Genomic DNA, 14,911 nt, shown 5'->3' with positions numbered 1-14,911 from the left:
CCTTTTTCAGCATGCCTGATCATTTTTGTAGGCCCCATAGTGGTAGGTCCCTTCTTCCTCCAAGGGAAGGTACTGAAGCTAGTATCCCTTGTCTCTGTGTCTAGCTCACCCTGCCCCACCCAGTCTTCTTCCTTCAGTATAGCTCTGAGTCTGTCCACAATGAGCAGACATTCTCCTTTCCTTTGGAACCCAACTGACATCCATTTCTGACTTTTAACTGTGCAGTCTGCAAGATGGCTGGATTTGTGCTGAGGCTGCTCCTGGAGGAGACTTCACGCCTAGCTGGATTTTCTGACCCTTTGTCTTGCTCAACAGAAATGTCCACCTTTGCTCTTCCTCATGCTTACCTCCCTCTTTCCCAGCCCTCTGAGGCCAAGAGGCTTTAATGGGCCTTGCTGGTGTAGTCCACCGAGGACCCGAGGTCTGGGAGTGGCTCTTCCTGGAGTGTGATGTGAAGTGGGGCTACTTCCTCCTGGCGTTCCTCTGTCACCTGCCTTCCCTATGTCTTCCCTCAGGCAGGCCAGACCCCACTGGAGACCGCGCGATACCACAATAATCCTGAGGTTGCTCTGCTCCTCACCAAGGCTCCCCAGGTAGGACTTACTGCCTCTTTCTGAGAATGACCATGCCAAGGTCCATGGAGGATACAGTCTTCCCCAGTGACGCCGGAGGGGTGGTGAAGCCAATGAGCACTCAAAGCTGAGAACAGAGGGCTTCAAATCCTTCCGGTCCATGTGCGGATGCTGAAAGTGCATGCAGAACTGTTTACCATAACTTGTCCTCCATAGATGTTTCCTGAAGATTGCTCCCCTCAGAGACTGCTCATACTCAGAGTAGCTGAACTTGCTCCTTATTCAGTGGTATACAATAAACCCCGCCCCTTGCATATAGTAACCCCGGCTCCTGTTCTGCTGTATATAATGAGCATGCTCGGCTTCCAGGGTGCTGCAGCTGCCCCATCGGAGTGAGCACAGCCAAGCTGATCACAGCTTTTCAGTGTCTATGTGCCTCTGTTTTCATCCCCTGTTGCCCCTAGTCAGGGTCCCAGGACCCCATTCATGCAAGGGTGGGGTACCTCACCTCACTTCCACTTTGCAAAAGTGGAAAAGTGCTGGTCCGCCATAATCAGGAAGTAGAGAGTGCCACAGAAATGTCAGCAGCAGTTCATCTGTCTGCCATTTCAACATTTGCTATCCATTCAGCTTTATCCTCAGCACCATGTCTGGTGGGACTGCAGAAGTCACCAGCCACACACCTCGCACTTGTCTTCTGAAGCGGAGTTCAAGGGTCTTCACCTTAGCTCTCTTCCTGAATAGTTCCCCTCTGTTTAACAGTCTTAGGGGGCTGGAGAGGTCATTTGGGAGCTGAGACCACTGCCTGCTCTTGCAGAGGACCCAGGTCCAGTTCCTAGCACCCACATCATAGTTTACAATCATACATAACCACAGTTCCAAGGATCTAGTGTCCTCTTCTGGCCTCTGTGGGTACTGCATGTGTGTGTGCACACGTGTGTGTGTGTGTGTGTGTGTGTGTGTGTGTGTGTGTGTGTAGGCAGGTAAACACCCATACACATAAAAAAACCTAATAAAAGTGGCTTAGGTTTTCATAGCAGCTGGATAGAGGACATACTGTACAAATTCCATGTCTTAGAGTTTTACTGCTGTGAATAGATACCATGACCAAGGCAACTCTTTTTTTTTTTTTTTTTTTTTTTTTTTTTTTTTTTTAATGTTTCTGTACACGATAGAATTCTTTTACTGGATATTTTCTTTACTTACATTTCAAATGAAATCGAAACAGAGGAGATGCCTACCCGCCCTCCCTTCCAAATCACTTCCTGTAAGTAGTGGTGGATTGGACATAAGTACTTTCCCGTTTCTTCTCCCAGCTCCTATTAAAGTGAAAACAAAGGAACAGAGTCAAGGACAGGAGAATGAGAAGGAAATAAAAACAGAGGAGAAATGTCAGCAAGTGTCAGCGGTGAGAGTGTGCAGGAGAGAGGCTGATGAGCGAGTTCGGTGTCTGAAGACCCACAGGCAGCAAGCCGGCCAGTCACAGGGCAGAAGTCTACGTGAGCACAGCAGACAGCTGAGCTAAGGCCTAGGACTGGTGTTAGGGGATCTGCTTTTAAGGGTGGTGGTTCATGTCCACAATCCCAGGGTTTGGGAGATAGAGGTGGAAGAATCAGAAGTCTAAAGCCCAGCCTGGGCCACATGAGACCTTGTCTTACCAGGGTAGGAGCAGTGTCTTACTGAGGGTTAACTGCTGTGAGTAAACTCTTATAAGGACAACATTTAATTGGGGCTGCCCTACAGAGGGTCAGTCCAATGTCATTAAGGCAGGAGCATAGAAGTGTCCAGACAGGCATGGTGCAGGAGGAGATGAGAGTTCTACATCCTCATCTGAAGTCGGCCAGCAGAACACTGATTTCCAGACCGCTAGGACTAGGGTATTAAAGCCACACCCACAAGGCCACACCTCCCAACAGTGCCACCCTAGGCCGAACATATACAAACCATCGCATTCCATATGCAGTTCTACGTACCAAACCTTACCCTTGCACGGAGGAACTTTGAACTCACGAACATCCTCTTTGCATATTGTTTTGTTGCCAGTGGTTAACCTGCTTGGCCTATAAACAAAAGTCCCTTCACCAAAACCCTTAGCTAAGTACAGCCTTTGGTGACTACAGCAGCACCAACAAGATGCCCTTCCCAAGGCCTCTGGGCCAGCGTTCACTGATGGCTGCATCCTGGAAGGTACTGCTGATGTTCTGTGTGGTCCATGTTCCTCCCGAGAATGGCTGTGGCCTTACTGTTCTCGTGGCTAATAGCACATCATGTTCTGTGTGTGGCTAAACACTCTGGCAACTAAACATCTCAGTGGCTGAGGGCAAGCAGTGACTGCAGGTACAGCCATCTCCTGGTCCTGGCTGATCCCAGCAGCTCCCCTTCTTTCCCGTTGATGACGAGTAGCTCTTAGTAGCTGAAATCACGTGCTAGAGCTCCTCACCCAGATGCTGCAGGGTACCCCAACATCTACTGGCCTGTACCCTTGTTGGGTCTTCCGACCTTAACTGCACTGTTAGGGGCAGACACCAGTCTTCCTTTGGGGCGCCAGTTAGTCTGATGGCTCACAGACACCCTCGGTGTTGTCTGAATTAAGTCGACAGTGTTGGGGGCGTGCACTTTGGCCAAGGCGTATGAGATCGAGATTTCTATGACTACTGCTGTTTCCCACCAGGCTGTGGGTTCTGCTAGGTCAGAGTGCCGTGCCCAGGGAGGATTCTCCGCCACATGCTGATGCTGTGTCCCCATTCCCCTGACAACTATGGTATTTCTCTTTTAGATCATGCGCTTCAGTCGTGGGCGAAGCCTAAGGAAAAGGAGAGAGAGGCTCAAGGAAGAGAGGAGGGCCCAGTCTGTGCCCAGAGATGAGGTGGCACAGAGCAAGGTATGGGGGACTCTTCCACAGCCCCCAGGTGCCCTGGTCCAGCCCCACTGCTGCCCTCGTGTCCCCAGTTCTGTCCATAGACCCAGATCTTTGTGTGAGTGAGTGAGCAGCCTTCATCCTCCCTCTGCGCCCACGTGCCCTTGGCCTGTGTCCCATTGCACACACCCACACTGCGCCCTGAATTGTGCTCAGGTTTGGCTGTGCTGCATGATGTCACCTGGAGATTCTCAGGGCTCTGCTTGGACCTGCTGGGACAGGAGCTTTGGCTGGAAACAGCTTTCTAGGTGATTCTGAGACTCACTAGGGCGAGCTGCTTCTTCGGTTTCTAACTAGAGAATAGACCAGGGCAACTCATAGCTTTATTGTGCGCATCAGAAAACAATGGCACCAGGATTGGATAATACATAGGCTACGAGCTTCTGTTGGCGTCCCCTTTGCTCCATTCAGCCCTCAGCAGGGGCCACTGGGTGAACAATACGGTATCCTTGTGAGATTTTTGGAGGGGGAGTTAGGGTGGTGGCAACAAGGTCTCATTGTATAGCCCTGGCTGGTCTGGAACTTACTAAGTAGACTAAGCTGGCCTTGAACTCAGAGATGTACCTGCCTCTGCTGAGATTAAAGATGTGTGGTATGCCCAGCTCTTTGAGAGTTCTTGGCAGGGACCATGACACAGAGACTTGTTTTCTGGACACATAAGATGTTATTTCTAAGCTGGGCACAGTGCCACACACCTTTAAACCAAGCATCTAAGCACATACCCAAGAGCATGCTTCATTTCCTACAAATAAAAACCCAGACAGACAGACAAGAGATGCTGCTGAGCCTGCCCACTCTGTAGAAGACATCTGTCATTGCTTAAAGTCCCTGAGGGTCCATTATTGAATGGAGTATTGAGAGCACAAATGCTCCCAGCTGGAATCAGAGGCAAAAGGCTCAAGTGGAATAATTTGGGGCTTTTTTTCTTGTAGGGAAGTGTCTCCGCAGGAGACACCCCCAGCAGTGAACAAGCTGTACCCCAAAAAGAAGAAGCCAGAAGAGATTGCCCACCAGCTTCCCAGGAGCCAAGAAAGGATGAAAGGAGGAGAAAGTCAAGGCCAGAGGTCAGGAGAAAGCAGAGGGGGAGGGGAGCTATGGGGCTGGCTTACCCCGCTAGGACCGCATTCCTTTGGCTGGCTACTTGGGAACAGGCACAGAAATGAAATTCACTGCTTTAGACAAAGGACATGGTACTCATGGGTTTCTGGGTGTGCTGCTCTGAGCCCAGGAGCAAGGTGGGGCTCTTTATTTGCTATTTTTGAGGTAGAATTATACTATGTAGCGTTGTGTGGGAGATGGAACATTCCGGCAGGGTGTCACGCTGGTAGGTGTTGCCAGGACTTAGGAGTCTCGACCCTTCCTTCCCATAGGTGTCAGCACTCTCTGACCCCACCCCAGCAGCAGACCAACAACCTGGACACCAAAAGAACCTTCACAGTCATCACCACCCCAAAAAGAAGAGCAGACATCGATGCTGGTCTCCACCTCCGCCCCACGGATTCAGGGCGTACCAGCTATACACGCTGTACCGTGGCGAGGATGGAAAAGTGATGCAGGTATGAGCGACGTTGGGCTAGAGCCCTGCTAAGGCTGAGGGCTTGTGAAACCTATGCCTGAAGGTCATGGCCCAGTCCAACAGTGCAGATGTACCCTGCTGTGTAGACCCCAGGGTTGAGGGGGGAGTCACTACCTGTAGCATTCTGTACCATCCTTAGGAGACCCCTGCTTTGAGGCCCCAGAGTGAGTGGATTCAAGCCTGTTTAAGGTAGGTACCCTCAGAATCTCACACTCAGAATCCTAGTGTCTTTGGACCTAATGCTCAATTCATGAGACATTCCAAAGCTAGTGTGGGGAACAGTCTGGCCTCTTAAGTCTTCTCCCTCCCTATCTTGCACAATGGTGCTCAACATGATTGTAGAATAAAGAAAGGCCAATTTCAATCTGTCTGTCTCTGTCTCTCTCCTGTGTGCTCACGTGTGTGTAGTACAACCAATGTAAGCTTATTCCCAACTAGCTTACAAATAAATGAGATTGAGACTATGGTTATTTTATTTGGCTTTGGCAATTCTTGGTGGGGCTGGGGGTGGCCTGGCTGCCCCCCAGTACCATTCCCCAAACACTTGCTGTTCCCCCTGGCCATGTGTTCATGACACCCCTCCTCATGGTGTCTTCTTTCCTTTCTTCCTCCTGCTTCTCTGCCCTCAACCCATTAACTCAAAACCCATCTACCTGCCAGTAATTGGCTGTCACCAATTTTATTTAACCAATCATTTTAAATTAAGGAATGAGGTTTGCTCAACAAAAGCTTATAAATGTGAGAATTTACTGGTAGGCCTAGACCTTCGGATTCAGAATTTAGCATTGCAACACATTAGTAACAGACCAAACCTCAGTGTGTGTGTGTGTGTGTGTGTGTGTGTGTGTGTGTAGAGAATATCTGTGAGTGTAGTGTATTTGTGTGTATTTGGGTACATACTCCTGTGTGTGCTCTTGCAGAAGCGGGCAGAGGGTGCTGGGTACCCTGCTTTATCCCTTTGAACCTTACCCTTTGAGACAGGGTCTCTCATTGAACCTAAGGCCGGCAAGCTCCAGTCGCTGCCTCCCCGGCTCTGGGGTTTCAGGTACGCAGCCGGCCATACCTGAACTTTCACATGGGTTCTGGGATCTGAGCTCAGTAGTCTCGCCCATGAAGCCACGTTTCCACCACTTCCTTTCCTCTCCCTCCTAGGCACCAATAAAAGGTTGTCGATGTGAGCCTCTAATCAACAAGCTGGAGAACCAGTTGGAGGCGACTGTGGAGGAGATTCGAGCTGAGCTGGGGTCAGTGCAGAGCAAAGTGAACGCGAAGCTGGGCCAGATGGAGAGCAGGACCCAGCACCAGGTGAGCAAGGGCTCAGTCTCGGTGAAAGTCGTGTATTCCTGCCAGCACGGGAGCCTGTGACGCCAGCACGGGAGGCTGAGTCGGGAGAATCCCAAACTCAAGGACAGTCTGGGGAGCAGAGTGAGACTCTGTCTCTTAACAGAAAAAGGAAGAAAAGGCGGGGGTGGAGGGGATACCCTTAATCCCAGCACAGGAGACGCAGAGGCCCAAGAAGGAGATGCCACTGAGCAACGGCTGCACTGGTTCTTGTAAGCAGTCTTTGAAGCAGCCTCTGTTCTCTCCATGCATGCTTTGACTGCCTTAGATTGGAAACACGCTCACTGGGGGCCTAGGTCATTGTTCCTAATGATAGCTTTGGCACTTACCTTCTAAGACCTATCAGAATCCCTGCCTACATGATCTGCCTATACAAAATATACAAAATATAACATTTACAAAATAAAATATACAAGTATTGTGTATTTTTGTGAACTGGCGCTCTACTAAGTAATTAGGACTTAGGGATGAAGGGGGGGGGCATCAGTGACCTTACAGAAAATACATGCAGGGGTTCTGAAACCCTAGAACCTCACAGAAGGGAGAACTGAAGTCCATTGCCTGTTCTGTGGACGCTGCCAGAGGCCGTTCTTAGATCATTTCAGGATGCGCTCTGTCTCCTGAACCCTAGATGTGTGTTTTGGACAAACTGATGGTGGAGCGGCTGTCAGCGGAGAGAACGGAATGCCTGCATCGCCTGCAACAGCATGCAGCTGCCGAGAAGGAGGAGGGAGAGAAACGACAGGTAAGAACCAGCGTCTGCCAGTCCGTCCCTGCCCGCTCACCGCGTCAGCCGAGCTGGTCCAGGTCTAGCAGTGCAAACCTAGAGGCTGAGCGTGCAGAGGCCGTTTGCATTCCGTAGCCTGTTGTGCCCGTAGCCCTAATAAAGTTAGGAGCAGAGACGTGTAGTCCTGTGTGAGCGAGTTGCCGAGCCTGCTGACACTGTGCTGGAAAGGCCATCTTTGCCAGTCAGCCAGATCTCTCTATTGGCCACTCTTCAGTTCCCTCTTCGGGAGTCTATTGCTTTCCCAGGCCAACAGATGGGGCTGGTCCCTGTGAGCTTGTGAGGGCAGCCAGAAATACTAGTTTGGAGACTGTGTAAGGGATTAGACATCTGAGTTCTGGGTGACTCGGAGCCTTCCTTTGGTAGCAGGTAAGATGTGGGGGGAGGAGTGATCCCTGGTCTTTATATGTGACAACTGTAACCTCGAGCGTCAGAGTTTACAAGTTCATTCGTGGGGACTAGAGCATTGGCTCAGCGGTCAAGAGTGTATCTGCTCCTCCAGAGGACCCTGCACCCACGCTGGGTGGCTCACAACCACCTGTCACCCAACTCCAGGACACCTAACACTCTTCTCACCTCCCAGGGTTCATGCATGTTCACACAAATATACACAGATTGTCATGGGCGGTTGGGAAGAAGGTGCATGCCAAGGCACGTGTGTGGAGAGCTGAGGACAGCTTGTGGAACAGATCTCTCCTACCACGTGGGTTCTGGGGATTGAACTGAGGTCTTTAGACGTGGCAGCAAACACTGTCACCCGCTAAGCCATCTTTCCAGCCCATAAAAGAAATCTTTAAATAAAATTGTTTTAAAAGATTATTTGTGTGTATGGGTGTTTTGTCTGCTCGTGTGTCTGTGTACCATGTGGGGTGCCTGGTGCCCTCAGATCTGCTGTGACTGCAGTTACAGACTATAAACTGGTTGTGAACTGACATCTGGGTGCTGGGAATAGAATTTAGGTTCTCTGAAAGAGCAGTCTGCTCTTAACCACTGAACCATACTTCCAGCCCCTCAGAGGTTAATTCGTAAGCCTCAGCAGACTCAACCTTCTGTGTATTGTTTGTTATTTTAGGTGTCTTTGGTAGATGAACTGAAAGCCTGGTGTATGTTGAAGATCCAGAATCTGGAGCTGAGACTTTCTGGAGCATCTCGGCCCTTTGGAGCTAAATCCACACCATCTCCCTCTGACTCCTCTCCAGGTACCTCACACTCAAAGTCTCTCAGAGACCCACTTCCTGACCTGAACATTGTCCATACCTCAGAACTGCAGCAAACACCGTGAGGCTTGAATGTTAGGAAGCCTGAAGTAACCAGATGTCGTGGGAGTGCAGAATAAAATAAGGGATGTTGATAGGTGTCCTTGTGGTTTTAAACGTCATGACCAAAAGCAGCCTGAGAAGAAAAGGGTTGATTTAGCTTAAACATCCCAGGTCACGCTCCATTACCGAGGGAAGTCAGCAGGAATTGAAGGTAGGACCCTGAAGGCAGGAACTGATACAGACCTTAGAGCAAACCCTGGTTCCCATTTTGGTCAGCTTGTTTTCTTACCCCAGGACCACTTGATAGGAGTAATTGTGCGCACAGGAGGCTGGGCTCTCACACATCAGTTAATGAAGGGGATGCTCCCCCAGACTTGCCTGCAGTCTGAAGGACAGACGTAGTCTCTCAGTTAAGGTTCCTCTTCCCAGATGGCCGTAGCTTCTGTCAAGGGTCAGCGGATCCTGAAGATGCGGAACAATGAAGGACCAGCTTTCTCCCGAGCCGGCCTTTCCCCCTTTGCTCCTATTCTAGTAGACTCCTGCCTTCACTTAACCCTGCAAAGCTTTTAAGCAGCCTCTAGTGTCCTGAACTTGCCCTGGGTGTTAAGACCTGCTTTAAGTGGTGTGCACTTGATAATTGTAAAAACTGTGTTCATTGTACAAAATGGTTTGATTTTATTTCCACACACATGTATCACTTCAAACTCCAGCAGGTGCCCCTCTGTTAATTCCTCTCCAAACAGCCCCTCTTCAGTCTTCAGAGTCTAGATTCTAGTTGGACGCGGCAGCACATGCCTTTAATCCAGCACTTGGGGAGGCAGAGGCAGATGGATCTCTGTGGTAAATATTAAAAACAAGCGCTCCCGGTTCCACGCTTCTCTATCTGCACGTTGCCGGGCAGTCTGCGGGCCACAGAGCCAGATCTGTGCCCCGGCTGCTTCTCTGCCGAGGTACCTGAGCCACTCCTCCGCCGCTCTCTCCCCACTGCTGTCTCCCTGCCTGCCAGGAACTAAGCTCACATTCTCCACAGCCCGGTAAAATCATGGCTCAATAATCAATAATTTATCAATCAGATTTATATGTTAAATTATCAGTCCACAACACATCCACATGATAAGCTTACAACCATTTGATGATGTAAGCGGCCCGCCTAGATAAAACAAATTGACCCATAGAACTCCTTAGAAATAACCCTATCTACCTATCACCAATTAGGACCACCTGGGTTTAGAACTTTCTCCTCCGGCTCCCTCTCCCGCCTTACCAAAACTTTGTTCCAGCCACACTCTCTGCCATCTGTGTATCACCTTAACTAGTGTCAGCCTCCACTGCATACAGACCTCAACCTACAGAGATCTCTGTGAGTTCAAGGCCAGCCTGCTCTACATTTCAAGTTCTAAAAGAGTCAGGAATATGAGGGAAAAACATGTATGACTTGCTCCTTTTTAGTCTGGGTTATTTCACTTAAAACAATAATCTCAGGTTGTATCCATTTTCCTGCAAATAGTATAATTTTGCCTTTATGATCGAATCAAACTCCATTGTGTGTATAAACCATATTTTCTTTACATGGTAATTCTAAAGATGTTATAGCTTAGGAATTAAGTCCTACTGGGGAACTTTGATAGGTCAGGTGTTTCATATATCCCTATCTGCTTACATGACTTTAGCTCTGTGCCAGCAAATTTAGAGCCAACTTCTCATGCTAGGACTAGCTGTGGAACTGGCCACAGTGAATGGGATGTGGGTTGAAGTGTTGGGTGAGGAGTGTGGCTTACCTTCCTCTCTGAAAAGTCACCCCTAAGAGAGATTACCTGTGGGGTTGTTCTCAGCATTTAGGAGGCAGAAGCATCTGGATCTCTGAGTTCCACCATGTAGTAAGACCCTTTCAAACAAAGCGTCCCAAAACCAAATTGGGACACAGGCTTATATCCATTAGTGCTCTTTCTGTGTTGAGACTCTTTGTAAGTTTTGTCATCCTTAGACATTAGAAACAGGACCCAGAGACATCTACTACAGGCCATACAGAAAGGCCAGAAATCTACCTGATATGTTATCCCTATGGCTAATACAGAATCGGAGACAGCATGATGAACTCAGATGGGAGACCTGGAGATAAAGTGGGAGGGAGGGAGAAAAGGGTGAGGGAAAGCATGGGGAAGTGGGTGGGTGAGCAGTACCCAGAAGAGCCAAGGACCTGCAGTCCAGTGGTTAAGTGTGGATATTGCTTTGACATTTGTTTCTACTTTGAAAACAGCTGTAGACCAACCAGTCGTAGCTGCAGGGCCAGGAGCAGCTTCTGACAGCTCCTCTCAGGTTGTCAGGCCCAAGGACAAGGCACTCAATACCACCGCTGCCCACAGACACCAGCAGGAGCTGCTTCCTTCTGACTGCACAGGCTCCGGGTTAAGGAAGGTCAAGGCCCCGGGCGCTTCCAGGTGTGATCAGCCAACGGGGTCCTGTGTCAACCGAGGCACTCAAACCAAGAAGTGTGGGAGAAGTGGGCAGACCAAACATCGAGGCCAGCAGCCAGCAGCCAGCAGCCCCAGTGGGCAGCAGCCATCAGCAGCCAGCAGTGATGCTCGGGACGCCTCGCAAGCCCTGGAACTAACCCAGTATTTTTTTGAGGCTGTTTCTGCACAGATGGAAAAGTGGTATGAACGGAAAATTGAGGAAGCGCGAAGCCAAGCCAGTCAGAAAGCTCAGCAAGAAGAGGCCACGTTGAAGGAGCACATCAGAAGTCTGGAAGAGGAACTTGCCAAGCTTCGGACAAAGGTGCAGAAGTAAAACCCAGACCCTGAGGTGGACCCAAAAGGGTTCCTGGCTTGAAAACAGCAAAGTAACTGTGTCCCAGGAGTTGGTTGTCATGCACAAGGTGGGTTTGCCTTTAATTTGTTGTGAATGCATACTTCCTGTGCTCTGCAGTTACAAGGCCTTCACTGGTTAAAACGAACCCTGGGAAGATGTTCATAAAAAGCAAGCCACACCAAGAAGCTGTACCTACATGTGCGATTCGGTGATACGGAATGTCACAAGCAGAGCAGATGGCTCACTCTCTGGGACCTCTAGCAGCCATTCAGACCCACGGCTACATACCTGCTGTGCCTAGACGTCCTTCTAGCAGAGCTGGGACTTGGGTTCGGGAAGCCCTTTTTCTCCCATTTGACTAGAGACGCTCAGATTTTAAGGAAATACATGGTAATGACCCCAGTGCCCAGTATGTCTTAGGTAAGTGTGAGGGTCGTGTGAATAGAAGGAGTTGCTGACTTCAAATGAGAAAAGTTTAAAACATGGGTCAGTTACTGTGGTTTTACCAAATAACTGAGCAGATTAATGGGAAAACACTCACCAAACAACTCCAGCCGGTTACCCTAGATTTCCTTTCTGAAGTCAAGACTTTGTTCCCTGTTTTGTAAAGAATAAGGCAACTATCATGAGAGTTTAATTTTGAATTGACTTCTCACTGAAGAACATCAAGCCATCAGAAGGCTTTACTTGTTTACTGAGTAAGATGTACCAGACTGAGGTGGTGACAGTCTTGGTTGGGACCTTGGGTTTGTCTAATCCATTGGAACATGGGTCATGTCCGCATATGCATAGAAATTTCTGTGTCTCTAAGCCTAAGGACCTAATAACTACTATCTATGAATTGTAACCAAAATGCTGTTCATTGAGCCAAAGAGAAGTGATCTTTGTGGAATAGTGTGCATTTATCCCTTTGTCAAGCCAAGTTCTTCCTTTTTCTTACAGTGACAATCCATGGATATAGACATTCCTATAAACATAACAGGGTAGGTACTGTGTATAGAATCTAATCTGTTGTGTGAGTCCAATTACTTCATGAGACTGACCTGTCCTCAGCCTCTTGGGAGGTGCAGCCCTTTCCCATTCTCCTTCATTGGAGTCCTGTCCTCAGCTCACTCACCCCTGGCCCTGCTATGACACTACCCAGAACAAAGTGTCACTCCTGTAGGATCATTCCTTATTTATACACCAGATTATTGGGACCTGCCTAATACTAAGTAAGAGATGAAACCCTGAGTTCAGCAAGTTATGCTCCAAGCTGGAGTTATTTTCACTATTAGAATACTTATTACCTCAAGATACCCTTGGCAAAAAATGCAGAAATCAACTGTAATTGAACATCAAGTCTAGACCACAGGATTTCTTGGTGGCAGAACTTTGATGATATACCTCCTCCCCATGAGAAGCAGGCAGCTTATCACTGTGAATGGATGCTTTTGTCAAGTCAAACAGCATAAAGACCAGGCTATAGACGAAGGCCAGTCAGCTCCTTACCCACAGGGCTGAGTTCTAAGGAAGAAGTGGTTGGCTTGTTTTGGAAGGCTTTACCTTGTACTCTAGACTGGCTTTGAACTCATGATCTTCCTGTCTCAGCCACCTGAGTTCTGGGATTAAAGAGTGACCCCATGGCCAATCATGTTTTGTTACATCAGTGTTGGGTTTGTTGCAATTGTTCCTCAGCCATTATAAAGCACTGAAGATCAGCCGTGTCTTTTCCCTTTGTGCTATGTGCAAAAACTAGCAAGTATCCCAGCTATACTTTTACAGGTAACTGTTTATACTATATACGCTCACATAGGTCATGTTTCAAACTGAGGCCTAAAAGTGTCAACAGCCGTGGAGAAACACGTTATAAAACAGTAGTGTTGTGTATCAATGTCCTTTTTAAAAAACAAGTCATTGTTAGCACATCTCTTAGACTGTATACTGAGTATCTGTGACGGGGTCAAAGTGTTAATCTGGCATCACTTTTGATTTGGGGAGTCTGAAATACATGTTTAGATTTGTGTGTGCAAGGCATGATGCCTAATTGTTTTTATTACCTTGAACTTGTGTCTCCTATAAGCATTAAACGTTGTTTTCGGTTCTGTCAGTACCCTACTTTTCTTACAGTCATTAGTTCTGCTCACTGCATTCCAGAATTCCCGAGAGCCTGCCCCCAGCCACTTGACATACCGGCCTGCATTGTGACTGTGGCCCTGTACCCAAGGAAAACATCTAATAAAAGAACTTCATGATTCAGGTTCAATTCCGAGTACCCACACAGCAGCTTATAGCGGTAAAAATGATATGTGGTAGCATTTTATTCTGCGTTAGTGCCGGCTCCCATAGGGCCACATGGCACTGCGGGCTATCTCTATCTTATCGGCTCTATGCTGCACCTAAAGAACTCTGTCACGGTTCACCCCACCCCTGCTGCCTCTGTCCCAGGTGGCCCACAACTGCCCCAGGGTGTTGTTTTCACTCACTTTCCTCTACCACCCAGTAAAGGTATGACTCCACTATCATTAATTAACAAACAGGTTTATATATTAATCCCTAATCCACAGACCCTCTACACAATAAGCTTACAGTCAGTGGACAAAGATATTAACTGCCCACCTAGATAAGATAAACAGACCCATAGAAACCCTTAGAAAAAGCTGGAGAGATGGTTAAGCACTGACTGCTCTTCCAGAAGTCCTGAGTTCAAATCCCAGCAACCACATGGTGGCTCACAACCATCTGTAATGTGATTTGATACCTTTTTCTGGTGTGTCTAAAGACAGCTACATTGTACTTCTATATATATAATAAATCTTTTTAAAAAAAGAAACCCTTAGAAATAATTATAACATCTTTATCCATCTAGAGATGTGCCATGTTGCCTCCTCTCAAATCTCCCACTTTTTCAATTTTGTCCCTGACCTAGCTAATTGCACCTGAAATGTAAAAAGTAGAAATGTCCCTCAGAGATAAAGGGTGTTACATTAACCTTTCCCTTTGAAAACAGTTTCATCATTAGTGTTTTTACCCATCTTAAAAATAGTTAGGGTGCGATGGTACACACCTTTAATTCTGGCACTTGACAGAGGCAGGAGGACCTGAGCTCAGGCCTAGCCATAGCTAAGGAAGCACAAAAACCAAAACCAAGCCTCAGCATGCCCTGGGCTCTGACAGCCGTGTGTGCTTTATAGAACTGCCTGTACACCACTGCCAGACCATCGTCAGACCGTCACTGTTCACATCTGGCAAGTGTTTAGTCTGAAGACTTTAGACGTACTCAGGGCCTGTATTTGAATCTGCATGCCGAGCAGACCACCAAGGGCACTGTTTAACATCTTCTCCACTGGAGACTGTCGACAGAAAACATGGTGGCACTTGGAAGCTGGAGGGTGGAGAATTAGAACAGGAGACCCTGTTTCAAAAAGAAACCCTGAACTGTTCACAATGCTTGTCAGCTGTTTTTGCAAAACCAAGTATTTGAAAAACAAACCTGACTTGTATGTTGGGCTGGAACACAGATCAAGCTCATTTTGCACCATCTTTTCAGGCACTAGTGCAGGAGACCAGTCGGGTTCCCGGTTTGGCTTCTCTGCATTGATGGGACAGGGACTTCTGCTCACAGGATGAGTTCAGATTCATCAACAGGCTTTCACTTGTATGTATTTCAGTAAG

General features: G+C 48.2%; 1 protein-coding gene across 3 annotated transcripts in view; it reads left to right on the top strand.

The window, feature by feature from the left end:
- Window positions 1–13,312, top strand: part of ANKRD6 (ankyrin repeat domain 6) — a gene marked incomplete at its 5' end in the record, with an annotated part of 127,003 nt that extends 113,691 nt beyond the window's left edge. For all 3 annotated transcript variants that reach the window (XM_080938700.1, XM_080938698.1, XM_080938699.1), the window contains 8 exons: window positions 516–593; window positions 3,349–3,453; window positions 4,422–4,553; window positions 4,860–5,045; window positions 6,218–6,370; window positions 7,038–7,151; window positions 8,263–8,389; window positions 10,707–13,312. In XM_080938700.1, coding sequence (XP_080794826.1) covers window positions 516–593; window positions 3,349–3,453; window positions 4,422–4,553; window positions 4,860–5,045; window positions 6,218–6,370; window positions 7,038–7,151; window positions 8,263–8,389; window positions 10,707–11,236 — 1,425 coding nt within the window. In that variant the 3' untranslated portion in view covers window positions 11,237–13,312. The remainder of the gene's footprint in view (window positions 1–515; window positions 594–3,348; window positions 3,454–4,421; window positions 4,554–4,859; window positions 5,046–6,217; window positions 6,371–7,037; window positions 7,152–8,262; window positions 8,390–10,706) is intronic.
- Window positions 13,313–14,911: the final 1,599 nt, after the last annotated feature.

The sequence above is a fragment of the Micromys minutus genome (genome assembly GCF_963924665.1).
Source record: "Micromys minutus genome assembly, chromosome: 26".
In the NCBI taxonomy this organism is placed as follows: domain Eukaryota; kingdom Metazoa; phylum Chordata; class Mammalia; order Rodentia; family Muridae; genus Micromys; species Micromys minutus.
This window is presented reverse-complemented; position numbering and strand designations above follow the sequence as displayed.